Raw genomic sequence first — 20,462 nt, 5'->3', positions numbered from 1 at the left:
AATGCATTTGTTATTAATTATTTTCTCTCTGTATTTTCCCTCTTCCTTAGTGCAAATACTTTCAAGAAGATGGCGTTCTGATTCTTCAAATACCAAAGAATTGCATTTTCCTTCTTGCTTTGTCTTATCTGCTCTCTCCCGTTCCCCTGCTATGATTTTCCAAATCACAGAAAAGGGGAGGGAGATGAATTTTGGGGGCTGCAACTAAAAAGGGAGAGGGCTGAACTGTATGAAAAGGCATTTCTCTGCTCCCTTCCCAGAGCCCAGGGAAGGATGCCAGCCCCCAGCTCCTTCCCTGCCCAGCGCTGCCAAATGCCAGCCCAGACCACAAACCCTTCACCGTCCTTCGGTGGCTGGAAGATGTGCTGGTAAGGGCTGTCTGCCTGAAATACCTAATATTGTTGATTCTCACTTGTCCTCCTCTTCCTACCCCTCAGTGACATTGCTTTTAGCTTCTTGACAATGGGTCCTACTTCAAAGTTATCTTTCTCTGCGGTGTTTGTACGTGAAGGAATTAGGAAATCCAGGCTCACAAGCAAGGCTTCCATTTTGATCCCACATCTTAAGCCAGACAAATGGCTTGAATTCCGGTCAGGTGCATCTTTGTTCAAACGTCAGCTTTATCCAACTAATTTGCTGAAGTGATGGGTGCAGGTTTTAGTGTCCTCATTCTTCCCACTTATCTTGTGGCTCCAGAGCTGGCCAAAGCCCCTCCAAATCTCAAACTACGCAGGAGACAAAGCAGTACATCATATCACAAAGCAAAGATAAAGTTTCATTGTCTTCAAGGGGTGATTTACAAAAAGCTGAGGAAATAGCTCTGATATTCTCATTTCTCTACAGGAGACCAGAAGATAGATGTCAAAGCATTCAAACATACTCCTAAATCCAGATGAATTAAGGAGTCAGAAGCAGGTGCGCGAGTATTCTACTATATCAGAGCTGCAACTACAGTATATTTAGAACAGACAATATTTGCAATATACAAAGATCTATTTTTCTAAAGTGACTGTGTCCATGGAAAGGTAAAGGACGTCTCTACACAGTCTGTAACATGATTTATTAAGCATTGAGAATATCCCCCAGCAGAGTTTGTTGCACTGCTCAAGAAAACAAGGAAGTGCAGAGACATGGTTATACAAATCCCATGCGGAAAGAATTCTTTAAAATGAAAACCTCATTGAGCCAAAATGTCAAAACCACTTATGATAAAATGAAGAAACCATTACTTTTGTCTTAAAGACTTTATTAAAAATACTTTTACTAAGGCTTTTAGTATTTTTTACTCTCCAGTACAAAAGGCCTAAACAAAACACTATCTAGCCTTTCCATCCCTTCTGTTACATAGAGCATTGTACGAAAAAGACATATGGAGCAAGTTTAAAGCTTGAGCTGAGACTGCAGCTATTGGCCCAAACAGTTCATACAGCTATGGCGTCACTTTCAGAGGTGCTTCTTTTCAGTTTGCAGGGTAGGACACCCAATTATAAAATAAGTTTTATTTTTTTCATGCCTAACCAAACAGAGAAAATTATTATTTTATTTAGCATCAGGAACAGTCCTGGGCCATTGTTAGCAACACGATAAAGATTCAGCAGTATGAAGTCAATCTGCAAAAGGACAAAACTAGAGCTTCCTTCGTTATCAGAAGTCTTTCTGGTGTATATGCTACAGGTCTTGGGGATTAATTCCAATGACATCCTTTGAAATGGGAAAGTAGAATGGCAAGTAATGGGCCCGTCAACTTTATCACCTTCCCTAGAGCAATGGAAAAGGTAGCCACCTATGATAGTGTGGTATGATCCACATTAGAAGGCATCTTCTATCTATCTGTCTGGTGAGACAGTTCATACCTGCACACAGTCTGTCCTCTTTCACAGAGTGTGCGCAAAGAGGTCGTGGCACAGCAGTGAGTACAGTGGCAAACAGCATGTGAACAAAATGAGGACTGGCCAGTTCCTCCCGGGTAGGAGGGCAAGAGAGCACTGATAGTTAGAAAAAAGAAAAAAAAGGGAAAAAACCACACAAAAAAATAATTAGTTTAAGAAACTCACAACCTTTTTGGCATGAACAAACAATTTAAGAAAGCTTGTGCAGCCTGTTAGTTCCTTTTATTTTTCCAGTTTTGCCAGTGATGCCATAGAAACTAATTTTCTGTTCCACACAGTCCTGCAAAACTGAAGGTGAAAGATTAAAAGGTCTGACAGGTTTTCATAACACCTCTTAGGAGGGAAGGAGAAAGGGGAGTGTGCATTAGCAGAAGCTGCTCTGAAGTAGTTTGATCCCAAGATCTGTCTGTCAAGCAAATCTCAAGTCTAAGGTTTAAAATAGTAATTATAATGTATGTGCAAGACTGGTTAAATGATTGCAGAAATTGTCATTGTTATTGGATCAACAACACTTCACACAGAGTTTAACTGAACAGTAAACACGCTTTTAGCTTTACATAATACACTTAACTGTGTGGAAAATTTCCCTACAAATATTCAAATGTGCAAGTGTGTTGTAAGCACAAACAGGAAATCACTGCATTACTGAGTTTGCTCTTGATTTGGGTGGTGTCGTTTCTCTTTGAAGAGCCACCCGGGTGATTCTGATTTTCTTTCAAGGCAGGAGGGAGCTGACAGACAGCACAAGGGACAGAAGACGCTACTGCTCTACAGCAGCATGGCCACAATAGGGGATCCTGGCCCAAATACACACATGGGTGTGTATAAACTCAGCCCTTTGAAATCCAGCTCCAGGAAAGAACAGTCTTCCTATTGTAATCCTCAGCCAGATCACCTCTGGAATGCTAATTTTATCTGCAACTATTTCCAAAAAGCATACCTGCTAGGGACCGTGCACAGACATCCTCTCTCTCTTCTCCCTCTGCACAGACCTTTAAGTTGAGTATGCCCTGTAAATTCATCTCCAGATGGTAGTGGCATTTGGAAAGAAGATTTGGGCCCCAGTATGGCAAATCACGTAGTCACGTGCCTACATTGACTTCTGTGAGACTATCTACATGCTTCAAATGCAGTAAGTCTGTTAAGTGTTTTTACTGGATAGGGAATGCTGCATATATCATACCATTACCGACTCCTAAGCTATCCAATTTCACTTAGGCATCCAGTTTGCTCATGCAGGCAGTGTTTTAGACTGGATGATGGGATTACAGTAGTCATCACAATGTGTGTAACAGGTGATATGTTATTAAATCCCGAAGGTTTGACATTTAATTTTCTGGAAGCAGTTTCAGGTCCGTAGTGCCCTGGAGTACGTCAGGGTTGGATTCATGATGGTTTGGAAACTCTCAGCTGAAACAATCTGATTTAATGACTGAATATTTTCTTCCTCAAACTATTATCATAAATTCAAATACAGTAAGAGCTTGAAATGCTGAACTGGATGGAGGTTGCAGCATAGTGTTTATAGTCCTGATCAAAAATGCTGCATTTTAAAAAAGTGTTACTTGCAAAATAAATACAAAAAAAATTATCTGAATGTATGAGCGTACCCCTCACCTGTACACAGATACTACTCACCAGATTGCAAGTAAGTATCTTGAAAGAAATTTTTTGAAATATAGTTTGTGTATAGCTTACAGTTATGTGTGGTGCTGCAGTGGCAAAACTACACAGAAAAGCAGGGAATGGAATTGATGTTCCAGTTTGATTCCAGCAATACTTTACCTTTACATGGCCTTCTATGGTTTTTCTTCTATAGCATTCTTCCTTTATATCCAGACTTTCATCATCAGTACTATTTCAACTAAATCACCTACTTTACAAGCTTTCAGAGCTATTTAAAATTCAACAGGATTGCAATATCTTCCTTTCCCCCCCATATCTATAGACTGGTTTTATTTTCCAATTAACTGCTTATTCTCCAAAACATTAAAGAAAAAGAGTTATTTCTATCATATTCCTTTATGAACTTTCCTTAACATAGAGAATTTAGTAACTCGTAAATAAAAATTTTGAATATTTACACAAATCTATTTGAAATACATCCATTTTATTTTCAGATACAGAGAATTAAAGCAATATGGAGAAGATGACAAAAACACCAAACTGCAAACTATTTTATTAGTGTCCCACACAAGAGGGCATTCAACGTCCTGTTGAGCTTGCTGTTGGTAGGATAATTTCATGAAGTTGCACTTCTGTGGTTCCATTTCACTGCTATGACCCCAGAAGCACAGGAGCTTTAAAAGTGGAGGTGTGACAGGCAAAAGAGAAAAACACCAAGGCTATTAAAAAGGACTATTTTACCATTCTTATAAGTGTTAAATATCATATCCTGAGTTACCATGGAACTGATGTAACTCACTGAACAGTTAAACAAGTTTGAGAAAAGTCTTCTTTGAGGGGAGAACTTGTGCATAGTGATCTACTTTGATTCAAAAGGCCGGGGCGGGGCGGGGGGGGGAGGGCGGGAAGGAAGAAAAAAAGGAAAAGAACTGAAACTCGTAAAGTCACAGTTGTAACTCAGAAGCAAAGGTGGCACATGCAGGCACAGACCAGAACAACGAGCTAACCAGCTTGCTCTTAGCAAGGCTATATTTTGGTAATACTTGATAAGCCACCTTGTGCGCAGACTGTTAATTAATTAATTAATTTTTAATGACAAGGCCTGTAGGTGCAGACCAGACTTTTAACAGACTAATTCATAAAGCTTGGAAAAGTAGAAAACCTTTTTCAGATCTGAACAAACTGATCTGTTGAAATCTCATCATTTTGCAGCTGTCTTGTAGAGTTTAATGATATTTCCTCCACTCATAAAGTTTATCTTGAGTATTCCCTTAGGCTACTAAATAACACCATCACAAACGCTTTATGATGCATTTTCTATGTAAAACTTTAGCTTTACACTATGAATAGCTATTTCAAACCCCTTATAAATCCTTTTTCTGTATGTGTGAGACACTATGGGACTGGCAGGTGCCCCGTGATGGCAGAAGACAGGGCAGTAGCTCAATCCACAGTTTGGGAATGCCCAGCCCAGCCTTCCCCTGCTGAAAGATGTTTTCTTCTTTCCTGTGCCGTGGGTCCTGCAGTGGGTTGGCAGATCATTGTTACGTGCCGGTCCAACTAAATTGGGCCTGGGAGAGGTTCGCAATGATTCCAAGTGTGAAATTAAGACACAAACGAGGTCAGACGCCGCTCACTGCAGGTTTATTGTTATTCCCCAGCAAAAATCACTAAGACAAGCGATAGAGTAAAGGCAGAAGTAGAGGAAAGGCAGAAAAGAGAAGCAATATTAGGGACTGTAGCAAGAGTATAGTCACCACCACAGGCCTGATGACATCTTGGCAGCCCTCTGGAAGTCCAGTGGCGTCCCGTTGATCTGTGGTTGATGGTGATGGGGGTCTCAGTCCCAATTCCCAAATTGTGGTGGGTCGGCGTGCCAGTTATAGTCCAGGTAGCCCAGGTCAGTCTGTAGCTTGACCAGTCAACGTGACAGTGGCCCTTGCCCAGCTAATTGTCATTTTACACAGTTTCCATATAACCTTTTCCTGTCCCCTTGCTGTTTGGGCAGTGCTTGGCTTCAGCAATTTTGGAGTTAAGAACACAGGCTCCGGTGGGCCCCAGGCTAGGCAGGGCCTGGCCACTCTGGTAGCCAGAGGCCTACACCCTCTCCAGCTGTGGGGAGCAACACACCCCTTTTCAGCTGATGGCTATCTTGGGTGGTGACTGGCAAGCAAGAGGATGGTCTGCAGAAGGTGCTAAATAGACACAAGCAAGCTGCTTATCAGCCTGCAAGCCTGCCGTTGATTTGCAGAAGCTTAAGCAAGCTTTGAGACAGTTATTTTAAAGTTCCAGTCTTTCACAATCATGGAGTGGGATCACAAAGCGTGACCTCCACAGGGCTGCAAATAAATTAATAAAAGGCCCACTTGGGATGGGACAACAAGACGGGAGCTAACCTAAGTGTTTCAGATTCATCAGGTCTTCGAATAACAAGAATACTGTAGACATAAAACCTCTGGTCCTAGTGAAATGTTGTCTTCCCCCAGTAAAGTGATAAGTGAAGTCCTGAGATAAGACAAAGAGAGAACATGATGCAGATAAACTCACAGTGTGGTGAACACCAAAACTGTGAGCACTTCTCAAGACATTAGATTTTTCAATGGATTTTTTTTTTTCCACCAATTTTCTGTATTAGCTTTAAAGGTGCTAATAATATTGCCTGACTACATCCTACTACTAGAAATCTCGTGGATTAAGTGTCGACAACAAGCAGGCATTCTTCTACCCTTCTTGAAACGAGTGAGAGTGCATCCTGGGAAAACACCAAGTTCCTCTCAGCGCTCATAGTGAGATTAACTCTGGGCTCTTTCAGGACTGAACACCCTTCTCGGAGCTGTCTTGGAAGCAGGGATTTTGACAAAAGTGAAGCAATGACATATCCCTGAAACACAAAGCTCTTTTCAAAACTTAGGTTTAATAATTTCCAATGACACACACTGTGAATTCGCTTCTTTGTTTACAAGGGCACAACAAGGTTAATTCAAAGGCAGTTTTCCTCCAAAAGTGCCTTTTATGTCTCTCCCCTGCCTTTAATAGCTGCAGAAACGAGTGTCATATGAGACAGCTGTAGATAGGATAAAAATCAATAGTTATTCCCTTCTGAGTCATCAGTAACTAAGTCTCTTTTGGTCATTAACGTATAGTTTCCATGACTTCACGCACAGCGTCAGATCCCAAATGCCTGCCACAGTCATTCTATCTTCTTACTACGAGAGGAATAGTTTTTTAAAATCCGCTTTAACCTCTATACATTTGTTTCATCTATGTACAAATCATCATAAAAAAAAAAAGCAATGACACAGTAACAAAGAATATTTTTGCAGAGAATCCCTCCTCTAGGAGCTCTAACCTTTCAAACAGCGGTGCAAATCCTCGTCTTACAGCAGCTTGACACTGGTGCAATTCCAGCAACAAAGCCACTTCTGAGTTACAGTTTCATGAAGGAAGTAAAATCAGACCCATCTATTGCAACCGATAAAATGTACACATGGATAATGCGTTTTTGTTGGGAGAAGGCCCTCCTTTCAGAAACTTGACTTGAGGGTGTTTTCGATGATGTTGACATCCCGTTCTGCCATCCTGATTTCCGTGTTTGTGCACCGCTGGAGACGCTTCTGGAAGTTCCCACTAAGCAGGATGTAGAGAAAGGGATTAACGCTGCTGCCGGCGTAGCTGAAGCAGATGGAGACGTAGTAGCTCACATAGAAGGTCAGGGTCGGCTGAGAAACCTGAAGATTCATGAGCTGGATCACATGGAACGGGGCAGCGCTTACCACAAACACGCTGACCAGAGCAAGCACCATCTTAGTGAGCCTCATGACTCTCTGCCTGGGGATACGGGTGGCGTAACTGCAAAACAAGGAAGGATCCCTAGCATGGGAAGTCAAGGTGGGAAAATGATGGCATGGATTGAGTGTGCTAATGAATTGCAGTTATTTGAGACCAAATTCACCTACAGTGCGAGCAAAGGCCGTCTCTCAGCAATTTCATTTTTTTGTTGTTTGCACATTATTGTTTCTTCTGCTTAGGTTGAGTTTGATCCTGTGCTACACACATACAGGAGCCACTGCGAAATGTTTATGTGTATTTGATGAAATACTGACAATTATTTTAATTTAAAACGCTTACTCTTTTTCAACATGGGAGCTATATAGTTTGCATCCCTTTTCATACACAACTACATTTTTTTTTTTTTGCTAACAACTAGAAAAGAAATATCCAGTTAAAACATTATTATTATGAGCTTAATGGAGATTTAGAGAAAAGAAGCAAATGACTCTCCTGCCTGAAGAATTAAAAACCACACTAAAATGGAAACCAATTTCTTTTTTCATAGAAAAATCCAAAGCACATAGTCCTAGAACTAAAACATGCTGACCAGGAGCTGCTGTCACGGAAACCGGGAAATTGTATTTCATTTGTTTCATGTGTCAATTTTCGTTTCTTGCCTAGACTTTCCCAGGCTGTGAACAGCAGCTAGGGATCCTTGTGGGGCCTGGAGTCCCCTTCCTACCAGAGGGGAAATGCAGCCTGGAGGCACCCAGCCTGCAGCTCCCTGGGACACGGCAGGTGGTACCAGACCTGGCACCCACCTTCTCCCAGGGCTTCCTAATCCCTGAACGGAGAGCTTGGACCCACAAAACCTGAATGGACAGGTGCTGTCCTGCAGCCAGAAGCACAGGGTTGGGTTCTGCCTTTTTGTTGACTGAGGACTTCAGCCAAAACTTTCTCCTCAATGTTTCCTTCTAACTGGATTATCTTGCTCCCTCCCCTGAGTCCCGTCCCTAGTCTGTTTCCTGGGAACCTAATGCAGTTTGAAGCACTGAAAGTTACATGATGTAATACCTAAGTGTTGTTTTAGGACTGTTCCTTTTGGCTTGTTACTTATAAAACCGTTGCAGTCTGAGCAGAGCATGTGAAATAGGAGGAAACATGAATAATACTTTACCTTCCTGCTTTCTTGTTTTGCTGATACATCTCCCACGTGTAACATAAAATTAAAATATAGCAAATAAGTATCAGTGGTAAAGGAAAAAAGAAAGTCGTCATAGTAAGATAAAGTGTATACCTGTCAAGAAAAATGAAAAAAGAATAAACAACGTGATTACACAAAGGCGATCTCATAAATGTAAAAAAAATATTAAAAATTTTTCATAACGTGGTCTCTGATTTGCGGTTCTTGATTAGAGGTAGATGGAGCCTGTTTTATGTAGCAGCAAGTACCTACAACTCCAAGTACTTTCAAGTATTAAAGTCTGCATTAGGCAATTCTAGGAATACTGTTGACTGCAAGAAGATAACTACAAATTATACCACTTTGCATTCTAAATTCTGTATGTTTGCACTTTTTCCAAGGCCTGTATAATAAGTAAAAATTCTTACAAGCATTTTTGGAGGATGCAGTCTGCTCAGTCCACTGACATTTTGCTACTCTGATAGTAAACCAGTGATGACCATCTTCTGAGCACAGTTTTTTCAATTATTCTTGCATCGTTAGTCTAATCTAATCTACACCATATTTCCTAGTTGGTTTGCTGGTATTTTGTTACAATTTAAATTACTTTGTTTCTAGTTATTCTTTATCAACTGGAGAACTTCCATCAAGGAAGAAAGTTAGGTTGTTTTGTTATAATTTGTTCCTGAGAAACAGACATAGAGTTTTTCTTACCACTTTACAGATTGAGAGTTTAATAATTTGTTAAACTTTATGGTCATTGAAGTTCATTGCTTTTAACTCTATCTACCAGAGTCTCCTGTTACTTGTCTTCATACTTCTCTGTGTTAAAGCCTGTAATGTGGAATGAAACGAGCCTCTGACAATTGTTCATGCCATCTGAGAGAGGATGGACTAGACTGAATTCCCCGAATCCTTTCAGCTCTGGTTTTCCTCTATTTTCTCTGATTTCTTTCAGGTTATTGGGGGTGTCATGTCTTTCAAAAGTTCTTGAAAATAATCGGTCATACTTCAGGGCTTGTTTTTACTAATATCTTAAATCTTCAGCAGTGGATTTCATCAAGCTTTGCTGGCATTAAAATATTTAACTTCTGTACTGTTTCATATTTTCCTCTCTTTTTCTGGTGCTCTGGAGTTAGAATTAATTCCATTAAATATCTGGTTGCAATTTAATTGCAAGAGGGGAGAGGGGAAAGGTGCTGGAACAAAAAATGCTCAAATACATTCTTTTAGGCTTTGTCTACATTAACATGTAGTACAAATGAGTAGGGAAAATCTGTAGAATGAAGTACGTGGTGCTTGGGACATGACACGTTATACTCATGTTAGGGGGTTTAACTTTGGATTTTCTCTAACTAGATACTGTGGATTGTGGCCTGAATACACAGCAGTGGTTTGGAGTCCATTCACTGAGTTTCCGGAGCACTTTTTCCAGTCTGATTTCACCTGAAAAGCATACAGATCACGTGTGCTGAGGCTGCTGAATAATGTGAATTCAAGTGTGGTAATTAGAGACAATTCAGATACTCACTCCAAAAATTCTTTCCTTATCCAAACAACATACTAATATAAAACCACCCAGCATCAGCCAAAATTTGCTATCTGTTGCTTAAGGTTTCTAAAATTTTCTCTTATGTCCCTTGCTAGTCATCACTCAACAAACTAGCTTGAATTTAACAAATAGGCAGGAATCTGCTTGGCCATGAGATACTGGAAAGTCACATATGCAATTATGAGGAGTGTTTAATCTCTTCTGTGATCTATATCTTCCAAACATGACAGTCTGCCAGGTCAGAAAGGGCAATGAGATCCCATTTGTGAACAACAGTTACCTAAATGCAGCAAGAGAAGATAAGGAGAAACAGAAATCTTTCAGTTATGTTTGCTATGTGGGAGCTGTCTTGCTGAATATCATCGCGCTGGGACTGCCTCTGTGTTACCAATACAATCTGAGATGCAATGACTTGAATGATACAAGGCTCAGCTCTAGCTTGAATTCGATTCCTTCCTTCCATCCATCCATCCATCCATCTGCCTTCCTGCCTGCCGGCCAGGCACGTCAAAGACAAAATGGGTGGCATCCTCAACAGCAGCTTAAGACAAGATCCCCCAAGCTTTGAAAGCTTACCAGAGAACATCACCAGGTGAGGTTAGATCAAAAGCACAACTTTCCAAACCATCTTTGAACTTTATTACTTTTGAGTAGACCCACACAGGGAACATCAGAATAAGTGATGCTACCCATAAACATAAGTTGACTCGAATTGTCTTTGATCTTGTTCTCAGGTGGGTTAGGCGAAATGGCTGGACAAGAGCGAGGTACCTGTAAAAGCAGATACCAGCAATATAATAGAACAATGATAAAATATTTAGTTTAATATTTTTGATTGCAAAATGAAAATTCTAAGAATAGCCATGGCAAGGTAAGAAAACTGCATTTTTAAAAAGTCGTCTAGTACAACATGCCAGAATGGCTTTTATTCAAGCAATTCCCTTAACATTCAACAAGTATTGCTATAGCTGATCGTGCTTTTGGTCACAATATTATTTAATTAATATGATAAGATTTTTTAATAAATTTTAGTGGATTAGCATATAGGAGACAGAATTTAAAAACTCAGACATACAAGAAGCAAGTAGAGACAAAATCTGAGATGAAGTTAGTTCTGGAAAAGGACTGGAGATAATTTAGTGCAGACAAGACTTATTTTTAAAAAAATAGAACTTTTTGACATATTTTAGCTCTAGGAGTGCTCAAGTTATAGTTATAATTTAAATGTTTAGTCTCCCCATAACTGAAGATACAACTGAAAGTGTTCACTACCTTAAAAATAACCTTCAGTTAGCAGTGGCTTATGATACAAAACAAATTCAACTTCTCTTTCATGACCTTCATGTTTTGCAAAAGGTTGGGGTGAACTTTAATCTATTAGATCAAACTGGATTAAAGCGGTCAACCTTTGAGCCGAAAGCAGAATATTAAATGGAACAATTAACATATAAAAAGAAGGGGAAGTTAAAGGAGGGTGTGTTTTCCCTCTATTTTTTTCAGGAGTGAGTAGGGTAGGTAAAAAGTCCACTGCATTTGGTACGCCTTTGCATTTCCAGATGAGAACAGACTACCTACTAACACTGATTCACAGCTTAGCAACTTGTTTGGGAAGATTGTCAGATCATTTTAGAATAAACTCAACAAAGGTAAACAAAGCTGACAATTAATTTCTTCCTTTTTCTTTCCATTCTTTGCACACACAGAATCTGGCATACTGGGACCATCATAGGCCTGGCCAAAATGTACTGGGTGCAGACAGTATGTAATGGAGGCTGAAAATTCCCATTGCCCTGGGTCTTGGTACTGTTTCATGGCTGTCGAACTCACTGCACTCTGTAAAGCTGTTTGAGGGGTGCTGCAGCACGGCCCTGTGATGGCTTAGAAGTGATATAACCACATGAGACAACCAGAAACCTGAATCGACTGACCTCACTTTGGTGCTCCACGGGCAAGCTGCTGCAGATACAGCTCTTGTCAGTGGGGTCTCCTAGTGGAGACCCCAGCAGAGGGATGATTCTTGTCACATAGCTGTCAGCTTAAGGACATGATCAGTTATGATCCCCTCTGATATGTGATGAGAGGTCTGCCACTGAGGTCCTAGCCCTGCTAGTGGCACCTGTATCCATTGCTACCCAGATTGCGGGTGATTGGAGGCTTATGCTTCTGCCTTGGCCCCATGTCCACCAACTCGCTCCCTATGACAGGGAAAAGGGCGGGTGGAAGAACCCAGCCTCTGGCAGCAGGAGCTGGTGGGTGTGTGAGCAACCATAATGCTGAAGAGAAATGGGTGAGATGTAACTTATGGAGAAAACACATTTCATCCATTTATCATTTATCATAATTCTTAAATTAATAACAAGCGATACAACCAAATGAAAGCTCCTGAATGTCAAAGTTTTACACAAAAAAAGGGGAGAGGAAGCTTTGGGGCATCTTTCTTTTTATGACAAGCCTCTAGAAAATGGATTAAAAATTTAATTTTACCCCTTTCAACTATATAATACATGCTTTTTTTCGTGCATAAAGCTGGAAGAATTTTGGGTAGTAGCAGTGAAAGACGCCTCTCTTGTGGGACTTAGATTGACTCAGTTTCTTTTAAAAAGACTGAAAACAGAAACATGGTCACAGAAATCTTTTAAAACTATGATTTTTCTGAAATTAACAGAAAAAGATTTACTAGCTGCTATGAGAAAGACAAATTATATAGAAATTTTAACAACACTTGAAAATAATTTTCTTAGTGATTGGCTGTTATCAACTTCTCTACCTAATTCCTTCCTGATACCTTCATGTGAGGGTATTTAAAACTTGTACAAGTTGAAAGGATAAAACAGAGAAATGTTTAAATACTGGTGAAATTTTCACTGAATTTTAGTTTTTGTAGAGGAGAAAAAAATGACAGCCCAGCAAAACAAGGCAGTTCAAGCAAGCGTAATATGAATGTTAAGATAGCTTCTGGTACTGCCTAAGAGGGCATCTTTTTTCTAAAGGGTTATAATGTGTGCGTGGACTGCCACAGCACTGCTCAGCTAATTAAGGAAGCTGATTCAGAAAGTACATCATTCTTGTAGAAGACTTTTTTTCCCCAGAAAGTAGTATTTTTGGTGTGTTCTGAAGAAGGGCCATTACAGATTAATTTTCTGTCGCTCTCAAGCTATACTGTAGCTAGAAATGAAAAACTATTTCTCAATCAATGCTGAACTACTTATGTTGTTCACAGACCAAGTGAAAAAAATGCAGAAAAAAACACAATAAAAACCTGCAAGGAACAGTCTTCATAGTCATGTAATTCCTTCTTAAAAGTATTTCAGGAAAGCAAAACAGGTGTAGACGTTTATTAGGATGATTAAATTATTAGAAATAAAGGAACAGAGTTTAGTGGAGCTATTCTAGATTTACATTGTTAAAAACACAAGAAGCCAGATAGGCGTATATAACACCAACTGCAATGCGTGCAAATTAAATGGTGCATTTTGCTTTCAGATACCATGGTATGCATCTACATTTACTCCTCTAAACCCAGCAACACTGCTGTGAAGTTTCTTCAATGCAGCTGAGAGCAGAAGCTTGGTAAGTGACTGGCTGCTTAAGAATGTCTTCACCAGGCTGAAACCTCAAGTTTAATTAGACTGTGGGTTAACTAGTCCAGTACTGGTATCAGTAAATAACCAGAAATATCATTAATTGTACAGCAGTAACTTTCAATACCTGTCATTCCTTTGCTATATCTGTATTAATACATAGCCATACTTGCACATTCAACACCATGTAAATATCTGACACAAATGAGAAGATCCTTGTCTGTAGGTGCTGGCAACATGTTTCCTGCAAGACCTTGGACTATTTCTTGGGGTCCTGTATTTGTTTTTCACAGATGAGGTTCACCAGCCTGTCAGAACGTTGTGCCTGCGGCACCTCAGTTGCTTGGTATTACTGCCCTTGGGCCAATGAAGATCAGGAACCAGTGCATAAGATCAAGAAATATTCATATTTCATGTGATAATAAATTATTTTTAGTCTTGCTTGAATATGAGTATGAAAGAGATTTCTTTCATCATTCAAGCTTTGCAACAATCAAGTTCTTTTCTCTAAATAACATTTGAGTAATGGCCATTATTGCTACAACCACAAAAGGCTTTTCTGGCACATGATATCTTAAAAAGCTGTGTCTAATTTCATGCAGTTATTCTCGATCCTTATGATGGTGACAGAAAGAACAGAAATCCTCTACATTTGCAATGGTGGAACTGCTTTCTACCGTTCTCAATACAGCTACCTCTCCTATTTCACTGGCGGCTTCATGGAAATAGCTTCTGCCACTGATACTGCTTATAGGATCACTGTAATTGAGAGTAATTTACAGGCTTCTCAAGTTCTTAAAACTTGTGATTACTCCCGCTTTCCACAAAATTTGACCTCTTAGTTGCCGTGTAAGCATACTATGTACGCTTTGAGCTTGCTTTCATTTTTTCAAGTGGTGCAAACAACAACATCTCCATGCAAAGTAAGGGAGCAATAGTGCAACTCTTTTTAAAATTGGCAGCAGAGACGTTTCCAAAGAATGAATATGGAAGAAAATTACAATGGGCATTACAAAAGTAAAATTTTAAAAAAATCAGCAAATAAACTGTGAATTGAAGGAAATCTTTGTGAGAAAATGAAAGTGTGTAAGATGGAAATAGGGCGTTGGGGAAGCACAGAGAAGTGACATTAGTAGCTGACATGGAGGAAGAAGTGCACCTAACCAAGCACCCCTCTTCCCGCAGGCTGCAAGAAAGGTGACAGGACATGATTTTCCATCCTTTTCTGTGCTCTCCATAGACCCCATGAGTCACCTCTTAGACATACACGCTTGCTGCCTGCTGCTAGTGAGAGACTGAACTTTATCTCGTGCCTAAGTTGGATGATATAAAAACACCTTAATGCTTTCATATGCTTCTCCGTGGCAGGGAGGTTTCGGTGAGATCTCCCTTTTTTTTCAAGCTGTTTAAGCTTGAAACAAAGGTTAGGTAAGTTGTGTTAACTTACCTAACCACAAAACATTGGTTATTTCTTATTAGCTCTTTCATTAAGAACTGTGTATCGCACAAAGATTTTTAAGAAAGGTTCACACACATAGAGATTTATTACCATGGTCTGTAGCTGATGGTATATAGTTACTTTAAGGGAAAAATTAAAGTGAAAATAGAGAGTGTGGAAAGGTAAAGCTGTCCTGAGTGGCCAGCTGGGAAGAGAAGCAATAGGGGGTCTCCAGAGAAGCATCCATCTCTGGGCGTCTTCTCCATTGCCATGCGTGGTTCTCCCTGCAATGCTCTTTTCCACAGTTTCAACATAGTTTTCATCGGGACTCACTTCTTACCAGTTGCTCCTGCCTATGATGCTGTTGGTGTTGCTGAGATCATGCTTTGCTGAGGCTGCATGCTGACTTGCTGTGAAGTTTGGGGCACGCATGTTTTTGGGTCCACTAATTTCAACCAGAAGCTTTGACCACAGGGTAGGGAAAGGGAGGGGAAGAAGGGGCGATTCCCACGCTGGTGGCAGTCACTTCCCACGAGAACCCACCGTAAACAATGCGGTTGGGTTTGCAGGTGCAAGGCCTGAGGATAACAGCGCAAGATCCACAGCGTGGGAACAAGGGGAAAGAGCTGCCCCAGAGGCTCTGGGAAAGGCTGCTGCGGCAGCTTGGGTGACCGGGTGCAGAGCTGCCAGCAGAAAGCCAGCTACAGAGCTTCAGAGAGAGGGCTGTTAGCAATGCAAAAGGCTGAGGCTCTTAAGGCACCGTGAGACGTGTGGCTTAACGGATGAGGTTGCCTTTGCTCAAAGAACCACGGCCCAGCGCAGCTCAAAACTGGCCAACAGTGAATGTAACATTTCAATAGCAGCTGCAGTCTAGCGGCTGTCAGGCTAACGTAGGTTGTAATAAAACTAACTGCGTTAATGGGCATTGAAGACCATTAAGGGAAGGAATGGCATGTGCAAATGAGCCCTCTAGCCTGGGATGGGTACTGAATCCACATCTTCCTGCTCCAGAGGTTCCCATCACTGCCCAGGTGTTGGCTGATCCTGGCTCCTTTGCGGGGTGGACATTGTTTTCCTGGATGTAGAGCTGAGTTTTCATAGGTTTCTCACAAAACCGTAGGGCAGGTGACTAATGATCCCTTAAAATCTGGCCTGCATATATGTGTATTTCCCTAAGTATTGTAAGATGACTTTTCACACTTCCTGGATCAATGATTTTGCTGGACATTTTCATATACTGATAGGTGACTATAAAGGATAATTTCGCTGGGTTTCTAATTCTCATTTTTAATATTCATCGAGGCAAAGGGAAAAAAAGACATTTAGTGAACTTAAAGATGAAGAGGAAATCATTAGGGTGGATGGAATGAAAACACCACCAGGGGAGGGGAGGGTGGGGGAGGTTTAGATTAGATATTAGGAAGAATTACTTTACTGAAAGAGTGGTCAGGCGGTGGAACAGCCTGCCCAGGGAGGTGGTTGAGTCACCATCCCCAGAGGTATTTAAGAAACGTCTAGATGTGGCACTTCAGGGCATGCTCTAGTGGCAGAGATTCTAGGTTTTTTTTGTGTGTGTGTGTGGTTGGACTCGATGATCTCAAAGGTCCTTTCCAACAATGAAGATTCTATGATTCTATGATTCTACGAAAAATTCCATTCTTGATAGAACTTAAACTTATTCCAGCCTGCCGGTGTTCTGACTTACTCTTCCCCGGACAACGAGAAATTAATCTCACCCTAAATACTTATCAAGCAGCTTTTGTCTCCATTCTTTTGCAGCAGTGGGTTTCTACTGGTCATTTCAGTTTGGATGTAATTTTCAATCTTGCCTATTTTCTGATGATAAATTTGTGAAATGAAACATGATTGGTGCATTTGGGGAAACATGCTATCTTGAAGCTAGGAAGTAATTTCCACTTCAAACAGAGAGTGGGACATAAAGGCAGACTTGTGCCTCATCTGACAAAGTAATCATCAGCAATAAAAGAGTATTTTGTTGGGAAAAGTCTGAAGAATACTTAACCTGAAACAAACAATAACGGGAGTGTCTGAGTTGTGTCTCTGACACAGAGAGATGGCGAAGGAGGCAGTGATGGAGCCTGCAGAGCTCTCAAAAAGCGCAAGGCACCATGTATGTGATGTCTGTTACCCATGCCTATTACAGCATTTCATTTTTTGCCTTTCTGCCAAACTTGCTGTTACAATGCCTGGAGCAATATCTATCAGGCCAACCATCACCAAAGTACACGGTACAATCTTAAAAGCCAAGGTGACACTTTGAAGGAGAAAATATTTCATGGGAGCATGCTCTCCTAGATAAAGTTGTAGGTAATTGCATGTCATCTTGTGTGATTTCTGGCAAAGCCGTAAACATGGGGTCATACTGATGTCATGCACATAGGACAAGGAGAGGGGAAACGTGTCTTAGAGCTTGGATTTTTCCTCACTTTTTTTCTTCCTGCTTCTGGACATATCTTAACCTATCATATTTGACATTTTATGGTCTAGCATTATTACTATGTATTGCATATTGTCACAATATAGTATACCGACACTATTATTATGATTGATATAACTAATTATTATAAATTATCTGATTGTTAATTATTAATATATCATCTGGATTGGCTCAAAATGTACTGCTGTTAGGATTGCCCCAAGGGGCAGCAAAGTGTACTACACTCAAAGGCACATTAAGGGCTGCTCAGGAGACTGAGCTTTTAAAAAGCTTTTACCTTTTCCTCTGGCTGGGGTGTTTGTGGCTGCATGTGAAGGGAAGCAAGGAGCGACAGAAGGAGTGTGAAGAATGAGTAAATGGATTAGCCCATGACAAATCAAGTGGTTCTGGTTTTAAATAACTGAAAGCCCACGACTTTCATAGAGATATGGCCCCGTCCTACCAGTGATACTGCCTTGGTAAATATTTCTTTGAGCAACATTACAACAACGGGCAAACCGGGAACACATTTTCTCACGCCTGTCAATCTTGGCTGCTGCAAACACTTGGAACACCTGCCTGTTTCTTCTCAGCCGTCACAGAGCTACTTACGCCAGATTTATCTTCCCAGCTTCACCTCTCCATTTATGTGCCTGAAGCCTTACAGGGATAGGCTAAATAAATATTTATGCAGCCTTCAAAATTGCCTGGCACCCTGTGTAACTCTCAGACTTCAAGAACTTGCTCAGGGAATTTTTCCCATGCACAGAGACACTTTGCAAACAGGATATTCACCAAAAGCAATTATTTATTGGTGATTACAATAGGCAACAGACAGCTAGGGCTTACCACCCCTGTACGGCACCCTTGAGTCTGTGCTGGGCAGTGTCTATGGGAATAAAGGGGCATCTTCAGACTCCCTGATTTTTGTTAGTATTTTATGTTTCTTCATGACTGTGTTTCTCTTCTTGAACCTTTGAGCTGCTGTCTCCACCTCAATGATCTTGTCTCTGGCTGCAATCTATCTGACCTTTCTTAGCCATGCATGGTTCTACTCTAGGAACTTTCGCAAAGCTTAGCATTTAGCAGCTTTCTCAGGAGGCTGCAATGAGATTGTATAGCTGTGCCATACCAAAAGTACGCCTCGGATCCCCTATCAAGAGGTTTACACCTTTTCTTATAACCAAAGTTTGCAGAAGTAGGCAGAAGGAAGTGCACTCTGTAAGAAGGGACCCAAACAGTGGCATTTTCCTGTGAGGTGCTCCAGTGGATTCGTGTGGCAGGGAAAATGAGATGTGCCTCCCAGCCTTCTGTCACGGGAATAAAGTACGACATAGGTTTTACCAGCTGCATCTTGTGTGCTGTGAAGAAATAAGGAGTGATGTGACTTCCGAATCTGGATTAGTTTTTTTGAACGTGTAAGTCTTGGATCTTTTCTTAAAGCGTTCCTTTGCCATTTTAAAGAAGTCACTACCGTCGCTAATTGCAATATTAATCTTCATTTAAGTCAAGTGACTTCTTGGAATGTTCCAAGTAACGTTAGTATAGGACATCATACTGGACTTTCTTTTCACCCATCTCTCCTGTCGCACGAGAGACTGTGACATGAGACTATGTCAATATTTGGGCTTGAGGAGGTGCTGTCTGCATCGTACACAGTTCTGATTTCACTTAGGCCATATTTGCATAGTGATATTTTAATCAAAGAGTCAGATTTACTCTTCGTGTACATGGGAGTAAATTATATTAGGATTGTTGCCTATGCGTGCCTATGTGCATCCAGAGAACAGGTGCTGTGAGTTGCTTCTTACGAAACGTTCTTTTAACCAATAGGCAAAAGTTCTGCTACCAAAGTTTCACCCAGGTTTAATTTAATATCTGCCTGTGGCATAACATGAATCTGTATTAAAAAAGTGTGCTTGATATCAGCTTAGGAAACTTTCTCATAAATTTTAATATGCACACTCAACTGGCATAGTTTTTACAGTTTTCCTTAATGTTTCTTATTTCATATTAAAGTAAGTAATGGAAAGCAAACTTTTCTACATAGTGCCCCTCATAAATTGACCCTTAAAACTCCATGGAGAGAACAGCTGGTTTTAACACTTCTTAAGATCTTCTAAAGAAATTTGATTTGCAAAAAGAAATGCTGAAATAGTAAGGTCTCTGTTGGACCGTTGCGTGACATTGTTCACTCCTATTATGAAATAGAGGATTTCAGTGAATAAAAATGTTATCCAGCAACGCGACAGGTATTAATTTGCATTTTATTCATCTCATGCTTCTTCTGGAAGTGTCTTCCCTGGTCTGACCTGTTCTTGTCTCCCTTTAGAAATGCTTTTATTTTTGAGAAATGTGAAAGAGAACATGAAGCTGTCCGATATTACATTAGCCATAGCATTTACTAAGGTATAATTATGTTTCTTGCGTTTATTGTGAATTTGGGGTGATTTTACAGTGAAACAAAACCTGATAAACTCTGCTGATTTGTTTTTGCAAAATAGCTGATTTAATCCTTTCACTTAATGAAAGCTCCTGGGTGGATTCAGAGGTGCTTTACTGAAACTATCAAGCACTAAACAGTTTGGGAGCTTGTTATCTGAAAAACCTTTGTCTCTCTTGGCTATGGTGTCACAATTGGTATTAGCAGTTATAAAAGAAATAGGAGAGAAGTAATTTGAAGAGCTTTCCCTAGGCAAGCGTATTTGAGATGGGAAAACTTGCCTTAAAATAGAAAAGAAAGCACAGGCTTACCCTCAGTAATTTGAAAATAACCCACCCAAATGTCTATTTTAAGACATGGCTTTACTTGGGACATAAACTGGTTTTTTATACCAGGTTTTAATATTTTGACTTTCCTCATTAGGATGTCATGTCTTTTTCCTGCCTTAATGCTTACTGTCTTTTGCATAAAATATTTTTCTAAACAGCAAGATTAAAGATACTGCTATGTGTAAATTCTTTAGGAATATAGGAAAAGACTGT

General features: G+C 40.4%; 1 protein-coding gene across 1 annotated transcript in view; it reads right to left on the bottom strand.

Moving 5' to 3' along the window:
* Positions 1-4,958: 4,958 nt before the first annotated feature.
* The window catches only part of MCHR2 (melanin concentrating hormone receptor 2), a 34,851-nt gene continuing 19,347 nt past the window's right edge, over positions 4,959-20,462 (bottom strand). Inside the window, exons 4-6 of the mRNA XM_063331113.1 lie at positions 10,598-10,792; positions 8,464-8,583; positions 4,959-7,364 (exon numbers count right to left, since the gene is read on the bottom strand). Of these exons, the coding sequence (XP_063187183.1) occupies positions 7,040-7,364; positions 8,464-8,583; positions 10,598-10,792 (640 nt within the window). The 3' untranslated portion in view covers positions 4,959-7,039. The remainder of the gene's footprint in view (positions 7,365-8,463; positions 8,584-10,597; positions 10,793-20,462) is intronic.

This window comes from Chroicocephalus ridibundus, chromosome 3 (assembly GCF_963924245.1).
Source record: "Chroicocephalus ridibundus chromosome 3, bChrRid1.1, whole genome shotgun sequence".
Taxonomy (NCBI): domain Eukaryota; kingdom Metazoa; phylum Chordata; class Aves; order Charadriiformes; family Laridae; genus Chroicocephalus; species Chroicocephalus ridibundus.
This window is presented reverse-complemented; position numbering and strand designations above follow the sequence as displayed.